General features: G+C 57.0%; 1 protein-coding gene across 2 annotated transcripts in view; it reads right to left on the minus strand.

The window, feature by feature from the left end:
* Positions 1 to 4,207: 4,207 nt before the first annotated feature.
* Positions 4,208 to 20,922, minus strand: part of FADS2 (fatty acid desaturase 2) — a 36,292-nt gene continuing 19,577 nt past the window's right edge. For both annotated transcript variants that reach the window (XM_057552116.1, XM_057552117.1), the window contains 7 exons: positions 13,288 to 13,348; positions 12,800 to 12,876; positions 7,660 to 7,757; positions 7,295 to 7,391; positions 6,908 to 6,987; positions 6,323 to 6,448; positions 4,208 to 5,965 (listed from right to left, as the gene is read on the minus strand). In XM_057552116.1, coding sequence (XP_057408099.1) covers positions 5,914 to 5,965; positions 6,323 to 6,448; positions 6,908 to 6,987; positions 7,295 to 7,391; positions 7,660 to 7,757; positions 12,800 to 12,876; positions 13,288 to 13,348 — 591 coding nt within the window. In that variant the 3' untranslated portion in view covers positions 4,208 to 5,913. The remainder of the gene's footprint in view (positions 5,966 to 6,322; positions 6,449 to 6,907; positions 6,988 to 7,294; positions 7,392 to 7,659; positions 7,758 to 12,799; positions 12,877 to 13,287; positions 13,349 to 20,922) is intronic.

Below are 20,922 nucleotides of genomic sequence, written 5' to 3' on the forward strand. Positions count from 1 at the left end.
ACACTTCTGGGGAGGGATTTGAGTTGCCTCTTGGGGCTTCCTGAAGGTGGGAAGAAGGGCTCCCTCCGCTCCCAGTACACACACACTTCAGCAGCTCCAAGCTGAGTAGATTTCATTTGAAGAAATGTCAGCAGCAGCTTAAAAAAAAAAAAAATTGAAATGCTGAGCTAGAATTTCTCTGAGGGACTTTCTGGAGTGGGAGCCGGAATCTCCTCACCAGCTGCAGGATTGCTCCCCACTCTTTGTCTGGGCTCCCATGGCCCCGGACTGGGTTCCCTACAGGAGGTGGAAGAGGTGCAGGTACTGCAACTCTTGTCCAGTCTTTCCAGGGACCACCCAGCCCCACCCTGACCCTCTCCACGCAGCTTCCACCCCCTCTTCTCTGGAATCAGGCAGCCAAGGGAAAGACCTGCCTCTGCCTGGACTCTAGGCTGTGACCTTGGGGAAGTTATGCAATCTCTTTGAGTAATAGCATGACCTCCTAGGGTGATGGAAGATCAAAGGGATGCTTTGAAAAAAATAAAATAAAAAAATGGATGCTATGTAGAGGGCTCTTTGCTTAGGGGCTCCAGCAATAGGGCTTAGACATTTATTTTTAAAATGTTCTGCACAGAGTCCATGGCCCTGGGGCCATCACCTGCGCTCACCTGAGAAAAGCACTTGGCTGCCTTCAAGCCTGTTTTGTCCTTGAAAGGTACTTCCTGCCCTGAAAGCAAATCCTTATGTCCAGGGCAAGTCGCACTTCCAGGGCCCCTGCACAGGCTGTTCTCTTTGTGGGAGTCCCCCTTCCTGTGGTCACCTGCTGACTCCTGGTGCCTTGTGCTGGCACCCTGGGCTGGCAATCCCCCTGGGCTGGCAATCCCCCTGGGCTGGCAATCCCCCTGGGCAGATGGTCAGTGCCTTTCCTTCAGTGACTCTGATGCCCTCATCAGGGAAATGCTAACACACTAGACTCAGGGACAGCGGGTGCCCACCCAGCGGGAATGCTGAGCCTGCAACGCCCCCCAGAGGTACTTGGAGTATCTGCACCAATGTGGGGCAGGCTGAGCTCCGTGCTGCCCCTGGTGGTGGCTGAGGGCAGTGTGCCCTCACAACTGCAAATGGGTAGTTGCCTAGTAACTTGCTTAAAGGACCATTGGGAAGGCCCCCTGGCCTCAATTAGCCACCGCACTCCCTATTGCCTGAAATCCTTCACTGGTGGGTCATCTTTGCCCTTGTCCCTCTCTGTCCCCCATGCTGGAACCCCTGAGGACAAGTCAACCACCCCTCTCCCTGGTTGAGTTCCCCCTTCTATGTCTATAGGTTTCTTATGCAGTCACGGGGGCCTGGGCTGGGTCTGTACAAGGAAGGAGGGAAGGGCCTTGGTGGAACCTCTAAGAAAGGCCGTGTCCCTGCTTTACGGTCTGCACAGTCTTGGGCCCAGAGGAAAAGCAAAACTCCTTAGGGAAGCCATGCCTTTTGCCCCCTTCAATCAACCAGCATTTAATGAGAGTCTTCTGTGAGCTGGCCTGGGCAGATGGGGGGAAAGGAGATTCACAAGACCCAGCCCCTGCCTGTAATGTTGGGAGTGGCTGGTAGGTTATGTGACTGGACAGGTGGTGGGTCTTTCCCGCCCCCCCCCTCCCCCCCCACCACGTCCTGGAGTACCTGGTTGCCTCCATCTCCTTGGCCCTTTCCAAGCCCCCGGTACCTGTCACTGGTCCTCCTGGATACTTGCTCTTAAACCAGATTAATTTGGAAGAAAGACCCAAATGCCTTCAAAATTCAAAGAAATGTATTTATAATAGCAGAGGACAGTAGAGACATGATCTTTAAGTCCTAGCATGCCAGGTGTTCTCTTGTTCTGTTTATGCACGGGCTAGTAGTTCCAGACCTGCCTGGGCCCTGCCTTCTCCCTCCAGGCCTCGGTTTCTTCATAGATGGTGTAGATACCCCACTGGATCCACAGCTAATCATTTCCATCTCAGACCCAGACCAGGGGTGAGAAGCTGCCTCCTGTCCAGAGGGGCACACCTCTCCAGGGATGGCATGGCTGGGACAGCTGAGGCGTCCCCAAGGCACTGTGACACATGAGCAGTAGCCTGTCGCTCCTGAGGGCAGTCTGTGCCCAGTCTAGATGGCTGCCATCTCCGCCCTGCCCCTCTCACCAAAGGCCTCCTCTCTCCTCCCAGTGGGCCAGGAGGGTCTGAGTGTCCCACTGGACGCCTGAGGAACTTGTCAAGCCAGTGACCACCTCTGGGGCTCCAGGTCCACACCCAGTCCAGGCTGCTCTGCCAGCCCCTCCTCTGGGCCTGGTGCCCGGCACATGCCCACGCCACCCACAAAGCTGATACTCTTATCAGGGTAGCCACCTGCCACGGGTGAGCTCTTATCCCCTCCACAGGGACTAACTCCCTGCATGTCTCCACCTCGTCCACCCAGCCGCTGGGCCTCTCAGGAGCAGTCTGACATTTGGCCTGGTGGGGCGGGAAGAGCCCATGGTCTGGGAAACGGCCCTTCCCTTGCGGCAGTGAAGGACATGGCCAGGCGGAGTGCAGGGTGAAGAGCCGGGGTTGAGCTGCTGCACCGAGTGGCCTCAAGCCAGTCCTTTCCCTCTGGCCTCAGCCTTCTCACTTGTGAATGGCAGTTTGGTCCTGTGACCACTCAGGGCCTTGCACGTTAGGGTGTCATGACTTTGGCAAGGGGTGGGGATCAGAAACCCACGATTCTGGGTTGGGCAAGAGCCTCAGCAGAGTATGGGGACAGAAGGGGCGCTTGGACAGAGAGCAGGTATGGGTGTCCCCAGTTTCTTGCCCCAAGGGTAATACATCACGGCAAGGCGGGGAGTGGGGGTGGGGGAAGAAGTCACAGAAGACCCAGGTGCCCATCAACCTGGGCCAAGATTTACCTGATGCCCTCAGAGCCACCACTCTCCTCCTCCTCCTGGGATCCTGGTTGTCACTGGTGATGGATGCTGGACTTACAGCTGGCAGGGGTACAGAGGTGTGTGTGTACTCTACCATCCTGCGAGTCAGGGTGCGAGGCCCAGCCCAGGCAGGAGGCAGAACACAGGCACAGGTAAGAAGGATGAAAGGTCTGTTCCCCAAGGTCTCCCAGATTTGAAGGCTTCTAATGGGTGTCCAGGCAGGGCAAGGCCAAGGGCTCACAGTGTTGGGAGACGACAGCATCCTTGGAGCCCTGTAGCCCACTGCCTTCTCTGTACAAATGGGGAGACTTCGGCCTTGAAGGCTGGGGCGGGCAAAGGACTCACCCAAGGCCACTCAGTGAGCCAGGGCTGGGTCTTTGCCTCCTGGCTCGAGGCTTCTGGAATCCTAGGTCCTACTCCACAGTCTGTGCCCACTGGGGAATCACACACACACCCTACCTGGATCAGCTGGCTGTCCCTGCCGGCTATACTGAGGTCATAGGCAAAGCAAGAGGGAGGACAAGTGTCTACTCTGGAGCCCTCGCCAGCCCTGCTGGGAGGAGATGCAAGGCCAGGGGAGCCTCTGGGATTCTGGCCCCCGTGAATCTCTTGGCTCTCCCCTGGCGCACCCAGCTTGACCTGCCAGCTGAGCCAGCCCAGAGCGGGGTCATCAGAGAGCAGTGTGGGAGCCACTGGGAGGTAAACTGTACGAGTGCCCCTGGCGCTTTCCTATGGACTCTTTCCAGGCTTGGGGACTGAATGAGCCACTGCACGGGCACAGCGGCCAGAAGACATCTGGTCCCCAGGGCTTTCCTCAGCCCCTTGAGACTCTTTGCCCACATCACTCGGTACAGTGACCAGAAACGGGTAGAGGGGAGTCCAGCACAAGCCAGCTGACGTGGGCCTGCGGGCAGACAACTGGTCCCTAAAGGAGGAGGGGGATGGGGAATGAGGATGTCAGGAAGGTGGCCTGTGCCAGCCCCCTGCTGCCCCCCAGAGACCTTCCGGAAAGCCTCACTCTGGTGGTGGTTTTGTGGGAGCTGCGGAGAGTCCCCAGTCCCCAGGAAGAGGAAGGAGGGCTCAATTATTTGGGCCATTTGTCCAAAACTCCTGGCCTGGAGTGCACTTCGGGGGAAGGGGAGAGGAAGTCCTCTCCCGAGCAAAGGCGTGGCGGGTGGAGGGGGTTGGGGAGGGGTGGACAGAGGAAAAGTGCTCCCAGTGCAACATGGGCCCCCTCCCCCACCCTCCACCGACACCCCACCCAGCATCGGCATGCAGGACACGGAGGAGCACCAGGCCAGCGCTGATCAAGGAAGTGAGAATAAAATCACTTCATTTATTTCCAAAAATGTAGGGGTGGGGAAGCAACATGATAAAAATTAAGATCAGTTCCCTATGGATCCATTCTGCCCCAGGGGAGGGACAGCGGCTCTTACAGCGGCTCTTCTGGCCAGTGAGTTCTCAGTGGGAGGGCCTCAGGCGGACCCTCGTTGCCATGGCAACCTGAAGGTCCATCACCAGCCAGGGCGGGTCCCTCCTGGCTGGCCAGCCTGGTTCCTGTCCCGCCCTCCCCTGGAGCTACATAATGGTTAGTGGGTTAATTTCCAAATGCAGCAGCTCTGGATCCTCCCAGTGGCACCAAGCTCCCCACCCTCCCCTCTCACTTTCCTGTCCCCTCAGCTGTCTGGCCTCCAGCCCCAACCCCTCCTTGTCCCACTAGGTTCCCCCCCAGACCCCCGGCTCCTCAGGGTCACCTCCTCTGGGACTCCTTCCTTCTCTGCCTCCCGACAGTCAGGGCCACCATGGCCTCAGTGAGTGAGCCCAGCTCAACCCACTGTGGGGCCTGGGGAGGCTGCGAGGGGCGGGTGGTTAACAGGCAGATTGTCACGTGGCCCAGTCCCGTTGCCACCCCCATCAGAATGCATCCTGTAGCAAAAGGTTAAAAAACCAGGAAAAGACAGCAGAGAAGACAGTGAAAGAGAGTGTCCACGCGGGCAGCCCCAACCTGGGGAGGGGCTGGGATGAGGCCCCGGGCTCCAGTGCCCGCTTGCAGCCTGTGGGACCAAGCAGCCAGGGATTGGCTGGCACTGCCTGGCAGGTAACGGAGCACTCTGGGGAAGGGTCTGATTGCTCCAGAATTTTAGGCCTCTCAACCGGGACAAACATCTGAACAGGGATGGAGGGGACAGGGCTGAACCTACAGGCTGGCTGACCCCTGACCTGGCCATTGCTTCTGCTAAACCCATCTGTGGCACTGCCCCCTTGGACCCAAAGTCCCAGGCTCTGGAGCTGGGAGGCAGCAGGATGGAACTGCTCGAGCCCTGGGTCAGAGGGCTCCAGTGGGGCCAGGAGGACATTTCCCTGGGCCCCAAGGCCTGAGCTGGCTGCGCTACAGGCAAAGGGAACCTGGCATCAGGGCCCAGGGGCTGAAGACATCTGAAGAGAAAGTGGGGCCTGCAGGGACGCCCCAAGTACCGAGCCTGGCGGTGGGAAGGAGACCCGGGCACAAAGCACGCCACCCCACCTAGGGGCAGACGGTGGGCGGCCATCAGAGAGGGTGGAGCCAGGCTTGCAGGCTCAGGGAGCCGTCCCGCTGGCTAGGACCCAGCCCTGCAGACCTCAAGAGCATCTGAGGGAGAAGGCGGTGTGAGGCCTGGAGGCCAGGTGCAAGGGGCGGGGGTGGGGGTGGGGGCCACAAGCCGCACCTGTGCACCTCTGGTCCGGCAGATGTTTGGGGGCAGAGGGTAATGGCAGGGATGGAACCACCTGGCCCTGCTCCCAGGTGGGGAGAGCCGGGCTGACCGCGCAGGCCCCAGGAGGGAGGGTGCTGGGGGCAGGCGCGAAGGCAGCGAAACCAGAGAGCAAACCAGGGAAGACCGAACCCAGAGCCTGTGAGCCAGCAGGTACCACAGCCTCATGACACCCCCCTGAACGAAATCCCACCCTTCCCTTTGGCCACCATCCCCACCTGGTCCCCCTTCCCCATGGGCGCCCGGAGGGCCGCAGCTTCATTTGTGGAGGTAGGCGTCCAGCCACAGCTGCCCAGACTGCCTCAGGGACCTGGGAAGAGAGAGGGACAGGGACAGTCAGGGACCAGGGAGCCTCAGGAAGTGGGGGGCTGGGAGCATGGGTGCCTCCTCTCAGCTCTCAGCCAGGGGCCTGCGGGCCTGCTAGCTCAGGGTTCCCCGGGAGACCCCTGTGGAAGGACCAAGGGAAGGTCCTCATCCAACCCACACAGAGGCCAGGCAATTCCTAGCGACGGAGGGGCCGGGTGGGGGCACCAGTGCAAGCAGGGCCTCGGCTCCTCTTGTCGCCCCTGTCTCCACCATGGGTGGTCCCAGCTATGTGCCTCTCAGTCTCCTCCCTGTGCCCCACGGACCTCAAGGGGCGCCAGCACCCGTGCCCGCCAGCCCTTACCTGATGATGTCCTGCAGGGCCTGCAGCAGTGGCTTCTGCTGGTACTCGATGCCATGCTTGGCGCACAGGGACCTCACCAGCGGGGCGACCTTGTGCAGGTTGTGCCGGGGCATGGTGGGGAAGAGGCTGGGGAGAGTGCGGGGGGCTGGGCGTGAGGAAGCACCCACCTCCTCTCACAGCCCACTTGGAGGCTGGCTGGGCCCAGGGGACCCCGTCCATCTCGCCCTATGTGCCCACGGGGGCGGCTGGCATGTGGAGGGGGAGGGCTGGGCCTCGGGTTCCCTGGCAATAAAGGGACCAATCACCTGCCCTGCTAGGCTCACGGGATCAAGGAAGATGCCAAGCCACACGTGCAGGGGTGGTCATCACTATGACCATGTGGCCCAGGGCAGGAGAACCCCTCTCCAGACTTCGGGGGGCGCTGGGGCGGAGACACGCTCTAGGGTCGGTGGGGGGACCTCACTGGGGAAGAGAGAGGTAGTCCCTCCCTGCTGCCCTCTGCCGGGGAGGCTGGAGGCTACTTCCCTCCATGGTGCACCCTCCACCCACCCCCACCTCCCCGCCCGCGCCTGCGCCTGCGCTCACTGGTGCTCGATCTGGAAGTTGAGGTGCCCGCTGAACCAGTCATTGAAGAAGGACTGCTCCACGTTGCAGGTGGCCACCAGCTATCAGGGAGAAGGGGGATGAGTGGCCACGAGCAAAAGCACAGAGGGCCCCGTCTCCTTCCCACAAGGCCCAGCCTTACCCAGGCGTCTCACCGCCCTGCCCAGATTCCCCACTGGTCCCTCCAAAACCTCCCCGCCACTCTCTCTTGCCCAGCCCTGCTCCTCCCAGCGGAAGGACACAGGCAGCCCCGGGAAGCGCAGGACGGCGCCGGGCCCACTGGGCAGCCACGTCCCCGGGAACCGAGGACATGGACCTCGGGTCCAGGCTCCGCAGGGCCGCCTGGTGGCCAGCTCTGGCCACCCTCACCTGGCTGCTGAACCAGTCACGGTAGGGCTCCTGGTCAATCTCCATGACGATGTGGTTCATCTGTGTGACCCACACAAACCAGTGGCTCTCCAGGAACCTGGAAGGGAGCTCGGCTCAGCGCTGGAGCCTGGCATGCTCAGTCTCCACGGGGCCCGGGGAATCGGTGGGAACAGAGCCTCCCTCCCGACCCGGAGCAGCCCAGGGCAGGTGGGGGCTGGGGGGTGGAGTGAGTGCAGCCCCTGATGAGGGGCCGGGGCAGGCAGTGGGGACCTCTGAGCCTTTCCTCATGGGGGCCTCGCATCAAAGCCCCCATCAGTGCCAGTGCTCGAGGGCCCAGGGATTATTAACCAGCAAAGCCCAGGCACCTGATGAAGTTGAGGAAAATGATGGCTCCCAGGACACCATAGAAAGGGATGTAGGTGATGAAGAAACGGGCATAGTAGCTGATGGCCCAGGCCAAGTCCTGCCGAGAGAAACAGTTAGATATGGGAGTGTCCCGCCCGCCCCCGGGTACGGCTTCCCGACCACAGGTGTGTGTACACAGCACCTCCCTCTCACTGCTGGGCCAAGGGGGCCAAGAAAGCTCAACAGGCCTCCGTGAAACTGGGCACCAGGCCCACTGAGGGCGGGACGCCTGCCAGTTCACGGTGTGCACGACTGTCTTTATGTCTAGGGAAATGCTGAGTGTTCTAGCAGCAGGAAGGGAGCTGCAAGCTCTGCATTTAGGGAAATAAACAGGGATGGGGACCAGCAGATGCCAGCCATGGGGAGGGGCCGGGGGTCAGCAGCTCTTTCATGGTCCCGAGGATTCTGAAGGTGCATTACGATCTGCACGCACCCCTGACACCCGCAGGCTCACAAACTGCTCCTCAGCACCTGGGTCTCCTTCCTGGACATTCACTCCAGCACAACAAAGGCCAGGGACACCATCCATCGCCCACCTCAGGGCCCTCCCAGCAACCTCTGACACTGCTGGCCCTCTTCCCACACCTGATTCTCCTCCTGGCCCCTCTCCCACTCGCCTCTCCTCCCTTCCTGGGCAAGCACCTCCCCCAGCTGCCCCAACGGCTCCATAACCATGGCAACCAGAGCGACCATCTTAGCTCCAAGCAGACTCTTATCTTTCCCTGCTAAGCCCTCCCATCCCACCCAGATCAGCCCACAGGGATTGGGGACCACTCTCTTCTCAGCCACCCTGACCCAGCTTGTTCCCACCTCAGGGCCTTTGCACTGACTGTTTCCTCTCCCTCATCACTTCTCCCCAGAGACTCAGCAGGGTAGTGATGAGAGCAGAGGCTCCGGGTCAGGCTGCTGGCTATTAATTGTAGCTCCACCCTATTCTGTGTAGCTGTAAGTAATTTTCTGAGCTGTGCCTCAGTTCCTCCATCTGCATGATGGAAAAAGAACAGCCCCCCCCACCCCCCGAGATTCTACATGGCTTGAAGGTGTTGCAACAATAAGTATAGCCCACAAGTCTGAGCTGTAAAGACTCCAATCTGGTCTCTGCACCACTTTGCTACCATAGAGACTTTCCTAACATGCAAGCTGGACCACGCCACTGCAATCCTCAAAGCCATCACGGGCTTCCTTCCCCGCCGGGGGATAAAGGATAAAATCCAGCCCCTTAGTAGGCCGCACGGCCCTCACAGGCCTGCCCACCGACATGGCCTCACCTGCGGCCCATCTCCCACAGCCAGGCTGTGCTGCAGTGTCTGCGTCTGGCTGTATCCACCTGGAAGCTCCTTCTCCCCTTATCTGCTCAGCAAACTCATCCTTCAAACGAGTTCTGTTCAGTTAAGCTCCACAAACATTCAGTAAATGCCTTCTCTGTGTCAGGGACTGAGTTAGGAAAAAACTCAGCAAAAGGAAGTCCTTCAGAGCCCCTCGTCTGGAAGGACAGACTTATACAGAGATCCCTTCAATATCATATGGAAGGGGACACATAGTTACAGGGGTGATGGGAGTGTGGCGTGACGTCCCGACCCGATCCTGATTTAGGAAAGGCCTCCATCAGGACGTGGTGCCTGAGCTGGGCTGGGATACGCCGGACGTCAGCTAAGCAAAGAACAGTAGGATGGATGTTTGCAGAATGACGACAATACGAAGAAAAGCCCAGAGAAGCAACCGGGCAGGGGCTGTGTTTACACACAGATTATATGCTCCATATACTCCAGCCCAAGCGCTCGAGGTGGAGGCAGGAGACCAAGGCCAGGTCACAGCCGCCTGGGGGGACTGGCCTCTTCCTTGCCGGCAATGAAGACCCACTGAGAGCTTTAAACAACAAGAACGTGGTCCCATCTGGACCTTAAACTGGATCCCTGCCAACTGGAGGTGGGGAGATTCGGTTATTCCAGTAGCTCAGGAATGAAATGACAGAGGCCCAAACCAGGACCCACGGCACTGAGGAGGAGATAACAGATTCCAGAAATATTTAAGAGGCAGGGACAGCTCCACCTGGGGACTGCTTGGTCACGAGGAGTCTGGGCTGGTCCCTGGCGTGGGTGCCATCAGCTGGGGTAGAAAGGGGTTGTGGGAGCGGCTGGGGAGGGGAGTCGAAGGGCCAATGGTGGGCGGAGGGCAAGACCTCGGGACCGAGGTGGTCTAAACATTCATTTTAATTCCTTGTTTGTGTGTACGCAGTGCAATAGTACGTACATATATATTAATGGAGGTGTGTGCTTATGTATCGTTGTGCAGAGCGATACATGACCATGGGACCACTGGTTTCACAGGTAAGGGATGAAGGAGATGCAGGGAGACAGAGGCGGAGGAGACCCAGCAGAGGCGGCACTTGGAAGCTGACAGGGAGAATTTCAAGAAGGAGCAGTTTAGTGGTATCGGATACATCGGACCTCCAGGAAGTTGAGGCCTGGGACACATCCCCAGGATGTAGCCACTGGCAATGCTGGCTGGCATTTGGGGCTGGATAGTTCTCAGCTGTGGGGGGCTGTCGTGGGCATGGTAGGAGGCCCACTAGAGGCCAACAGCTCTCCATCCCCCCTGAGTTGTGACAGTCAAAAAATGTCTCCCAGGGGCTTCCCTAGTGGTGCAGTGGTTGAGAATCTGCCTGCTAATGCAGGGGACACGGGTTCGAGCCCTGGTCTGGGAAGATCCCACATGCTGCGGAGCAACTAGGCCCGTGAGCCACAACTACTGAGCCTGCGTGTCTGGAGCCTGTGCTCTGCAACAAGAGAGGCTGCGATAGTGAGAGGCCCGCGCACCACGATGAAGAGTGGCCCCCGCTTGCCACAACTAGAGAAAGCCCTCGCACAGAAACGAAGACCCAACACATCCAAAAAAAAAAAAAAAAAGTCTCCCAGGACTTCCCTGGTGGTCCAGTGGTTATGACTCTGAGCTTCCACTGCAGGGGGCACGGGTTCGATCCCTGGTCAGGGAACTAAGATCCCGCATGCCGCATGGTGCGGCCGAAAAAAAAAAAAAAAAGTCTCCCAGATGTTGCCAAGTGGCTCAGCAGAATTGTCCCTGTTGAGGACCACTGCCCCAGGTCACAGCTGCACTTGGCACCTAAGCTCACTGTTACCATAACTCAGAAAACCACAGCGCAGGGCATGCCTCAGCCCATGTGGGCCCCTGAGGGGAGTGCTGGGTCTAGCGCCATGCCTGGCTGCAGTCGGCTACAGTTTTGTACTAGAAACCCAAGCTTGAACCCTACTCCCCAGCGGGAGAGCCCTGCCCTGAGGGGCCTGATCAAATGTCCCTGGCTGGGCCACCTGAGCCGGTTCAGGTACAAAGTCTGATTCCCTTTCCCGCTGCCCCTATGTAATGCTTTGTTCCTTAGGGAACAAACACAGTTTAAAAAAAAAAAAGGATTAAATATTCATGTCAGGAGTCATTTGCCATGAAAGCAGATTAAAGTGTCCCCAGCTGCAGCATCGAGGTCCCTTTCTGCTGTGACCCCTTCCAGGGCCCAGGTGAGCTTAGGTGCAGGAGACCTGGATTCCAATTTCCACCACTTAACTGATCCAGAAACTCCTTCCCTCTGGCCTGTACCTGCCTTGCTGGCAAAACAGGGTTAGATGACACGACGTAGGGGGCAGTGCTTAACCGTTCCCGGAACACAGCGGGTACGGATAAAAGAGCGTGTCTTAGAAGAGTGTAGTACAGGTTTTACCAGCACAGGGCTGGCAGAGACCTCAGAATCCCACCTCCTCCCCAAACAGTCCCACCTGCTCCCGAGTCCCAGGCCTGGCCCTCTTAGCAGAATCAGCAGGCACCTTTGCCAATAACACCAAGGAGAGAATGTAAGACAAAGTACTTTGAAGTGCTTCAATTGCTGTACAAACATGGGAGAGTGGTGGTTGGGGTGTGGGGACAGGATCCAGGCCGTGACATCGGGAGGCCTTGGTTCTACTGCCTGACCCACCCCTCGGTGTCACCTTGGGCAAGTCCCAAACTCTCAGAGTTTCAATATCTTCATTTATGAAACTAGGTTTTTTAAAAAAGACCAGCAATACTGACTCAGTGACTATCCGCCTGGTCCCGAGGGCAGGGGCCCTGTTCCCGTCCCAGTGAACCCTGCTCTGCCAAAAGCAGTCTCTGCCTAGGGTCACTGCTTCACCCAGGGCATCCCATCATGGGCACATCGTCCTCTTCCACAGAACCACGCCTGCACATCTACATCAAGCCAAGGACCTCTGTGCACCACGCTACGCGGCCCTCTCCAGGGTCCCTTTCTGTCTCTGGAGTTATGGGCTGGATCACGTCTCCTAAAATGAGTATGCTGAAGTCTTAATCCCCAGGACCTCACAGCAGGACCTTATTTGGACATAGGGTTCTTGCAGATGTAATTAGTGGAAATGAGGTCATTAGGGCAGGCCCTAATCCCCTGGGACTAGTGTCCTTCTACAAAGGGGGAAACCTGACACAGATACAGACACACACAGAGGGAAGATGATGGAAAGGGACACAGGGACAAGATGATGGCCATCCACAAGCCAGGGAGAGAGGCCTGGACTAGATCCTTCCTCAGAGCCCTCAGAAGGACTAACCCTGCAGACACCTTGATCTCGGACTCTAGCCTCCAGAACTGTGAGACAATGCGATTCTGTCGTTTAACAGAAATGACACTCAGTTTGTGGCACTTTCTCACGCAGCTGTAGCAAACTAAGCACCCGGCGGCTCTCCATTTACCAACCAGAGTGCAGTGTGACCCGGTCCAGCGGGTCTTAGGGGCCGCACGGGGACACAGGAGGGCGATGGCTGGAGCAGAGCCTTGGATGGGTGGGCTCATACGTTGCCTTCAGGAACTTTCTGAGGAGCTCTGCCAGCCAAGGCCGTGGCTCTCCCAGTGGGTGCCCTGTGTGGGGGGATCTTTAGGGTTGGGGCACTATGGCCTCCCTGGCTCCCGGCGGCCTCAGAGCTAGTCCCTTCCTGAGGGTGACAAGACAGCCACCCCAGGAGGAGATGCCAGGGGCCCTGCAGGCCCCCAGGGTCCACTCGCCTCAGTCGCCCGCCTCCCCACACTCCTGGGCCCCCTGGACTCACCACCCAGTCTCTGTGAACGATCATGGACATGATGATCTGGTACTGGAAGTATAAGGGGATGAGCAGCGGTGGCCCAACTGCAGGAGAGAGAGGAGAGGCACTTAGCGAGGCCTGTCTCACCCGGGCGGGGCTGGGAGAGGGGGAGGAGCCGGGGGCAGAAGCCTGAATGTGGTGCCAGCTCTGCAGCTCCCGGGCAGAGGCGGCCGGGGCCCCGGTACCCGAGGAGGGGGCTGGGAGCAGACAGCACCTGCCGGACCCCGCCCAGCGATCATGAGTGTGGGACCCTGGGCAGGTGTCTGGGCCAATGTCCCTTCTGTATCATGGGCCATGTGGGGTTTGCCTGGGATGGCTGCTGTGGTCCCTTCTCCTCTCACAGGTTTGGTGTCATTTCCTGGGTCTGGAAGGTTGTCAGGTGGGAGGGGAGACAGAGGGCCACGCTGGGGTGAGAAGCGGGTCCGGGTGTGGTTGCGGGGTGCCCCAGCACTCACTCAGAAAGAAGTACTCGTGCTGGTGGTTGTAAGGCAGGTATTTCAGCTTCTTCTTGCCGTACTGAGGAGAGAGCAGAGACCGTGAGCCCCCAGCACCCCTCAGGCTCCAGCCTCCCGTGCTCTCCTCCACCCGCTCTGCAGCACTGTTCCTTCCTCCTGCCCAGGGGGCTTCTGTCCTCTGCACCCTGGGCTCCCAAGGCTGGGCCCCTCTGGGCTCCCGGCCACTCCGGCCAACACTTCCTCAGCCCTCGCTGGGCGTGCCGATCCCAAGCCGCATCCCATGCTGGCCTCAGCTCATGAGCTCCTCTACGAGCGGTGCTTCCAAAGCTGAAGCTCTGGGTCAAATCACTGCCCAAGGCCACAGGAGAAGCGGGCCGGCTGGGATCTGAACCCAAGAAAGTGGACTCAGAGCCCATGCGACGGGCACTAAATAAATGTTGAGTGAATGCACAACTCAACAGCGCACATGGGGGGCACAGACACCCAGAGGGAGCTCCTTGGCCAGTTTCCACCCCTTTGGGAGACAGAAAAGCTCCTGGGTCCCCCTGAGAAGCTCCCTGGAGCCCGCAGTGGGCAGCAGAACTCAGGTAAGGGCCTGGGGAATTGTTAACAGTACCAGGCCGGGCGCATCTACCTTCCCGGAGCCTCCTGCAATTTCCAGGCTGAGACTTTTCACTTGAGGATGCCGGCGGGCCAGAGGAGGTCACCACATGGACTCTTCAGGCCACACCTGGTCACCTGGTCCCACCCAGGGCACCCTGACACCCAGACATTCAAGTGAGGAGGGCTGGGAGGGCTGGCTGGGGTGTGGCCATCCTCACTGTACAAAGTGGCTCAGGCCACACTGAGCATGAGCCCGGGTGAGGGGACCCACGGCCCCACAGGGTCCCTGCAGCTCCTTAATTCAAGGTCCACCCCCCCCCCCAGGGACCAGCCCACCTGGCCCCTAGGGGACTGAGACCAAAAGATGCTCCTCGAAGAGGGGCACCTGCGATGCTGGGGGTCTGTGTGGGGAGCCTGGTCTTCGACTCTGCCTCTCACCTGCGCTGAGACACTGCACAGGTCACTGAGCCCGCCTGAGCCCTGTCTGGCATCCAAATCAGTGGTTGTTAAGAGGAGCCAATGAGAACAAGGGCATAAATGCCAGGGGCTGACCCCTGGGACACGGCTCCTCAGCCCCCCTTCCCCCAACCCCACCCCCGGCGCCGCTCTCATCCAATGATGTCCACTCCTGCTTATTTCAGCTGGGAGATCAAAGCATGATATGGATGGCGAAACCCTGGATGTCCTCTAGGCCAGCGCTCCTGTTCTCCAGGTGAGAACACAAGAGGGGAGTGATTGCCAAAATCACAGAGAGGGCCCACGGACAGAGGGGCCCCGGTGGGAGCAAAGCCAAGCCTGTCCCCAGGACATGCATCTTGGCACAGAGGCCATGGCCATGACACACCCAGCTGAAGCACCACCAGAATCAATCCCTTTGTTCCGTGTGGCCTCCTGTGCCTCGGCAGGGGTCTCACCCATCCCCAGAATGCACATCCTTTGCACGAAGGCTATCAGTAAGATTGCGGCTGGCCTTGGAGAGGTCCCAGCCAGGGGACACCAGACATAGTTCTGGACAACTTTTCAGAGGAGGGAGGGATTAGAGGCGCCCCCTGAGTGGCCGGTCTGGTGGTCTGAGTTCTGGGGAGCATGTGGCCCATTGAACAGGCCCCCGAGTCTTGCTCTAACCTCCTCCCAGAAGCCAGGAACCAGGCCCAGACTTTGTCTGCAGGCTTCTCCAGCCCTGGACAGGAGCCCTCCTACCACATCTCTGCCCCACAGGTCAACCCAGAGGACAGCCCCAGGCCCAGAGGACCCTCGGGCTGGTCCAGCTCTACTCGGGGAGTGAGCACTAAAGGCAGCGCAGGCTGGCTGGCGGAGGGACCCCACAGAAGGACTCAGGGGTGGGCGCAGCTGGGGAGTCGGTTTGAAGCTGCATTTGCACAGCAAGCACCCTATTTGCACTGATCCATGGTGCCCTGTAGGGGGTGACAGGAGATTACACGGGGCTGATGCTCCCCACCTGCCCCTAGCCGCTTAGCACTGCAGGCTCCCATGTGTGTCCTCTCAATGCCCCAGACTGTCCTGCGGGAGGTGCCGAGTCCCTGCTCCCGGGCAGCGGCAGGCCTCTCTGTCCACCCCTGAGGGCTCCCAGCCTTAGAGAGGCGGGGGCTCCAGATTTGGAAACAATCTGTTATTTGAGCAAATTGCTTTGCTGTCCCCGCGCCCTCCCAACCCATAAGCTTTGGGCTCCTTATTTGTAAAGTGGAGGTATGATGGGTACTTCTTAGTACTTCTTAGGGCTGTCGAGGGCTCGTTGGTGATGGGGCTGTGAAAGCACTTCAGGACTGTGAGGGAAGGCCAGTCACGGTTACACATGCGCCCGTGTGCGGTAACATGCAAAATGTCACGGGACGCCTGTTCCCGTCTTGATGACCTCAGTTAGGGGAACTGCAAGGTCGCCTGTCAGGGTAAGGCTGATCCAGGGCACTAGCTTTCCTCCGAAAACCAGCAAGCACAGCTGTGGTTTGGTGATGCCAGGCCTGGCCTGGGGCCAACCTTCTGGTTTCTTGACTTTCACACGCTCAGTTCTTTGCAACACTCAGTTGTATGTCACGGGCGCAGGGAAGGGATGGGGAAGAGCTGTTTTAGAACGTACCAAGCTAGGAGGAGGGGCTCCTGGCTTCTTAATTCATCAGGAAGCTGGAGGGATCCAACAAACACAGGCCTCTAGTGTCCAGCAGGTGGTGGCCCTGGGCAGGGTCCCACAGGACCCGGAAGCCCTGACTGGGAGCCAGACAGCCTGGGTTTGGATGGTGGCACTGCTTTTCTAGCTGTAGCCTTGAGCAAGTTATTTCACTCTCTCAGCCTTAGCTGCTCCATCTATAAAATGGGTGTGATGAGAGCTCCTGCCTCACGGTTAAGCAAGGATTAAGTGACACCCCACGTGCAGTGCTTGGCACGGTGCTAGGCCCGGGGACTCAGAAAGAGTCAACCTTCCTCCCCAGTGGGGACCACAGGCCTGGAGGACCCACACGCCTCTGCCCTCCAGGACAGTCCCCATCACACACAGGGAGAAAGCTCGGGTCGTGAGGCCATCACAGGGGAGATGCAGGAAGATAGGGGGTGCTTCCACTCGAGCTGCGGGCGAGGCTCCGGGTGACTTGTCGTGTCCAGACCCCAAGGAGTGGCAGCACATGCAGGACCTGCTTTGACACGTCCTCAAGCCGAGGCTGAAGGGAGCACAGGCCAGAGGCAGAGGGACGGGGAGTACGGCCAGCCCCGGCGGCCTGTCTTTCTGGAGGCCCACAACCCTGGGCCCCGGCCAGCTGACCCTCCTGTGCTCAGCCTCTGCAAGGACCACAAGGCCGGGCTTGGATTATGGGCTGAGCGGGTGCCAGGGGCATGTGCAGGGGACTTTTCAGCATTGGAACAAAATGTCTGAGGAATGACAAGGGCCTTCCTTGTCTGCTCAGGGGAAGGGGGAGGGGAGCAGTTGCAAAGTCCTGCCCAGACTCACACACAGAAATGAGGAACACGGCCACGGCAGGCATGCAAGGTGGCAAGACTCCAGCCCAAGGGCCCTGAGAGGAGGGCCACAGGTGCTCCAAGGGAATATTTGGCCTGTTCAAGAAGGAAGCCTGGAGGGTCAGCTGCAGACAGGCCATGGGGCAGGGAGAGCCTCCCAGATGGGCAGGAAAAGCAGGATCTCAGGCAGGGAGGCAGAAGCAGCTGCCTTCTGAGAGCCCGTTTACAGAGCTACAGGGCTAAGGGCCTCCTCGTTCTCCCCCATGATATGGAAAAAAAAAAAAAAAAAGTGGGTGGTGGAGGGGCAGGATGAGCAAAACAAGACCGCCCTTGACATCACCACTATTTAATTCTGTTCTGAAGTTCCAGGAATGCCATAAAACCCAAGTCAGAAATAAGAGTGTAGAGCGATTAGAAAGAGTCTAAATTTTCATTATTTTCAGGGATATGATTGTCTACCCGGGAAATTCAAAAAAATCAACTGAAAAACAACTAGAATCACAAGCAGACATAAGTGGACATTAGCTGGACATAAGATAACTAGCCAGACATCAGCATGTTTCCTGAACACTGGAGGAACCCCTATCATAATGACAAAAAGCAGAAGTTACCTAGGATTTAATTTAAAAAAAGAAAACCATCCACAAGACATATAAAGAAAAGGAAGACTTCCCCTGGTGGCACAGTGGTTGAGAATCTGCCTGCCAATGCAGGGAACACGGGTACAAGCCCTGGTCCGGGAAGATCCCGCATGCCGCGGAGCAACTAAGCCCGTGTGCCACAACTACTGAGCCTGCACTGTAGAGCCTGCGAGCCACAACTACTGAGCCCACGTGCCACAACTACTGAAGCCGCGCGCCTAGAGCCTGTGCTCCGCAACAAGAGAAGCCACCGCAGTGAGAAGTCCGCGTGTGGCAATGAAGAGTAGCCCCCACTCGACGCAACTAGAGAAAGCCCGCACGCAGCAACAAAGACCCAACACAGCCAACAATAAATAAATAAATAAAAATAAATTTAAAAAAAGAAAAAGGAAAACCTTTCTAAGAGATATAAAAAGGAGACTCAAGCGTAAATGGAGAAAGATGTCTTATTTCTGGATGGAAAGGCTGAATGTAAAGATGTAAATTCTTTCTGGGAGGGAAAAGTCGGCCCATGACAAGCTTGCAGTGAGCTCTAAGGAGCTACGGATGGATTGGCACAGATCGGCATGACGCCAAAGTCACCCAGACAGCGTCCTGTGCTGACAGTCAGCCCAGACCAGGTGCTGGGGTTCAGGAGAGGATACCCTCCCACTCAGAAGGGGTGGCGTGACCCGGTAAGGGGAAACCAGGAAAACTGGCTGACTCCTGAGAATTATGAAGGTTGACCATCGGTCTTAGCCAAGTCCCGTTTGGCAAAAGTCAAGCATTCAAAAGTGATACCAGGGGACTTCCCTGGCGGTCTAGCAGTTAAGACTCCACGCTTCCACTGCAGGGGACATGGGTTCCATCCCTGGTCAGGGAACTAAGACCCCACATGCTGCAGTGCAGCCAAAAAGAAAAAAAAACAAAGAGGTCCAGGGAACCAGGCTCTGATGGGGGCTCCGCCACTTCTCGTCCACAGCCAGACCCTCTCCACCTGCAGACCCCTCCTTTCACTAGACAGAGACCCTCTCCACCTGCAGACCCCTCCCTACACTAGACACGGACCCTCTCGACCCCGTAGACCCCTCCCCCTTCCCTGGGTGCACAGCCCTGCTGTCAGCACTCCCTCAAACTCCTAACACCCTCAACAGAGCTGCTGGCTTGATGGCTCCTGCTACCCCCTAGAGGGTAACATGCCCATCTGAGGGCACGTCTTGGCTCCTTCACTGGGCTGGGAGTATCCTAGGAAGAGGGACGATGGCCAGCTCCGAGCCTCCAACTCCCAGCACAGGCCGACACAAAGCAGCTTATTCATTCAACAATCATACATTGAGGGCCTACTATGCACAGGCCCTGGGGACCCAACGGAGAGCAAACCATATTACTTTTCGATTATTTATATATATTTTCCAGGACTCTAATTCTCTCTTTAGCTCTGTCTAATCTATTTAACGCATTGTTTTGGAGATATGTATCTATATCTATACTTCATTTGGTCATTCAAAAATCTGTTTGGTTCACTTTGATAATCACTTGTTGTTTATTTATCTTAAGTTCATACATAACCTTTCTATATTGTACATAGGACCTGAGTATCTGGAGTTCTATAGCATCTAAATCTGTTATATGTTGTTTCTTCTGATTCTCACTCATAGTGGCTAGCCTTCTGTGCTGTGCTTCTGATTGTGAGCTCATTGCTTGATATTAGCCTATGGGAATCTTCATACCTATATTTGGAGACTTTCCTCCAAAGGGGATTTGCCTCTGCTTCTGCCAGGAGCCAGAGGGTGCCGCCAACATGGAACACTTCAGTCCTCCTTGAGGGCCCTGGCTTCGTATAGTTGCCCGAGATGCAGCTCCCCCAGCTCCTCCTGGCTAACCTCCCAGCTTCATTCTAACTTTTCTTTTGGAGTCAGGAACTGGGTTTTGGAGATCGTGGAAAACAACAGGGCCTCAAGGAATCATGGCCTCTCTTTGCGGGATATTCTTTTTCTGTAGCAAGAAGGTTCCTCACTGCTCTAAGTCCACCATAGGAGAAGAAGGAGAAATTCTCCAATCCAGAGACTTCCCTGGCGGTCCGGTGGTTAAGACTCCATGCTTCCACTGCAGGGGGCATGGGTTCGATCCCTGGTCCGGGAACTAAGATCCCGCATGCCACGTGGTGTGGCCAAAAATTTTTAAAAATTAAAAATTATAAATAAATAAATAAATAAAAGTGAAACCAGGGACTTCCCTGGCAGTCCAGTGGTAGGACTCCGCACTTCCACTGCGGGGGGCACGGGTTCGATCCCTGGTCAGGGTACTAAGATCCCGCTTGCCACATGGCCAAAAAAAAAAAAGTGAAACCATAAAACACTGAAAATATATGAAGAACTTTCTAAGCATAAAAGAAAGGTCCCTTCCAGGCAGCATGGTCCTGTGGACACCAGGGTATGGCTCAACCAGGAACCCAGAAACAGCTGGCCTTTCCCCCGAGTATGTGAGAGAAAGGATTTCATGGAGCACCGTGGCCGTGGCCATGGTCTTTCAAGGCCACTGGCAACTGGATGGCCAGATCCCCAAAACCTCCCACCGCACCCCCTCCCCAGAAGTCGGCATTCGAGAGGTGTTGAGGGAGAGATGTTGGGAGAAGCTTCGCTGGCCACCACACGGAGAGGAGAGACGGCTTGCTGCCAGCGCCACTGGTGAGACTAGATTTTGTTGTCAGGGACACAGAGAGCATTTGTCAAGCCAGTCAACAGCTCTACAACACGAAGCCTCACCCAGAAAGGGAAGCCTTTGTCTTCTTATCAGATGGACCCAGGTTAATCAGTCCTACTATCTAGACACCTCAAATCAAAGCGAGCAAACTCTTTCCTAGAAGGAAAACGCAAGCATGTATTTTGGCAGAGAATAAAATCCTTGCCCAGCCAGAGAGCCTCCACACTTCCAAAGTACTGTATTTTGGCTAATTTCCTCTGAATTGACAATGTCACAGAAAACCCATGTTTCTGCTCAGATATTCTGTCAGATAGATATGAAACGGGAGAGGAGGGTACCAACCAGAATTGAGGGGACAGGCTCTCTTCTCTCCCTGTTCCAATCCTTGGATGCCAACACTACTGGGAATACGACCAATTAAAGACACTGCTCCTTACTGAGGGTAGACATGCCTCTCTTGGCAAATGCTTATCGGGCCCCTACTCTGCGCATGGTATGGTCACACTTAAGATCTACATAAAAGCAACAAGGATCTTCTAAACTTTGGTTTACATCATCAATGTATTTCTGAAAAGTAAAGCATATGTAGATTTTTTTAAGAGGCTGTCATATAGAGGCTCTACTTTTTACAGAATGTTAAATGAGGAAAGTCTTTAAATTCTTTAAATGCATTGTGGGGGGCCTTTATTCAAAGACTTAGCAACACCAATTTTTCCTGTCATAAAATACTGTGGGTTACATTATG

This window comes from Balaenoptera acutorostrata, chromosome 9 (assembly GCF_949987535.1).
Source record: "Balaenoptera acutorostrata chromosome 9, mBalAcu1.1, whole genome shotgun sequence".
NCBI lineage: Eukaryota > Metazoa > Chordata > Mammalia > Artiodactyla > Balaenopteridae > Balaenoptera > Balaenoptera acutorostrata.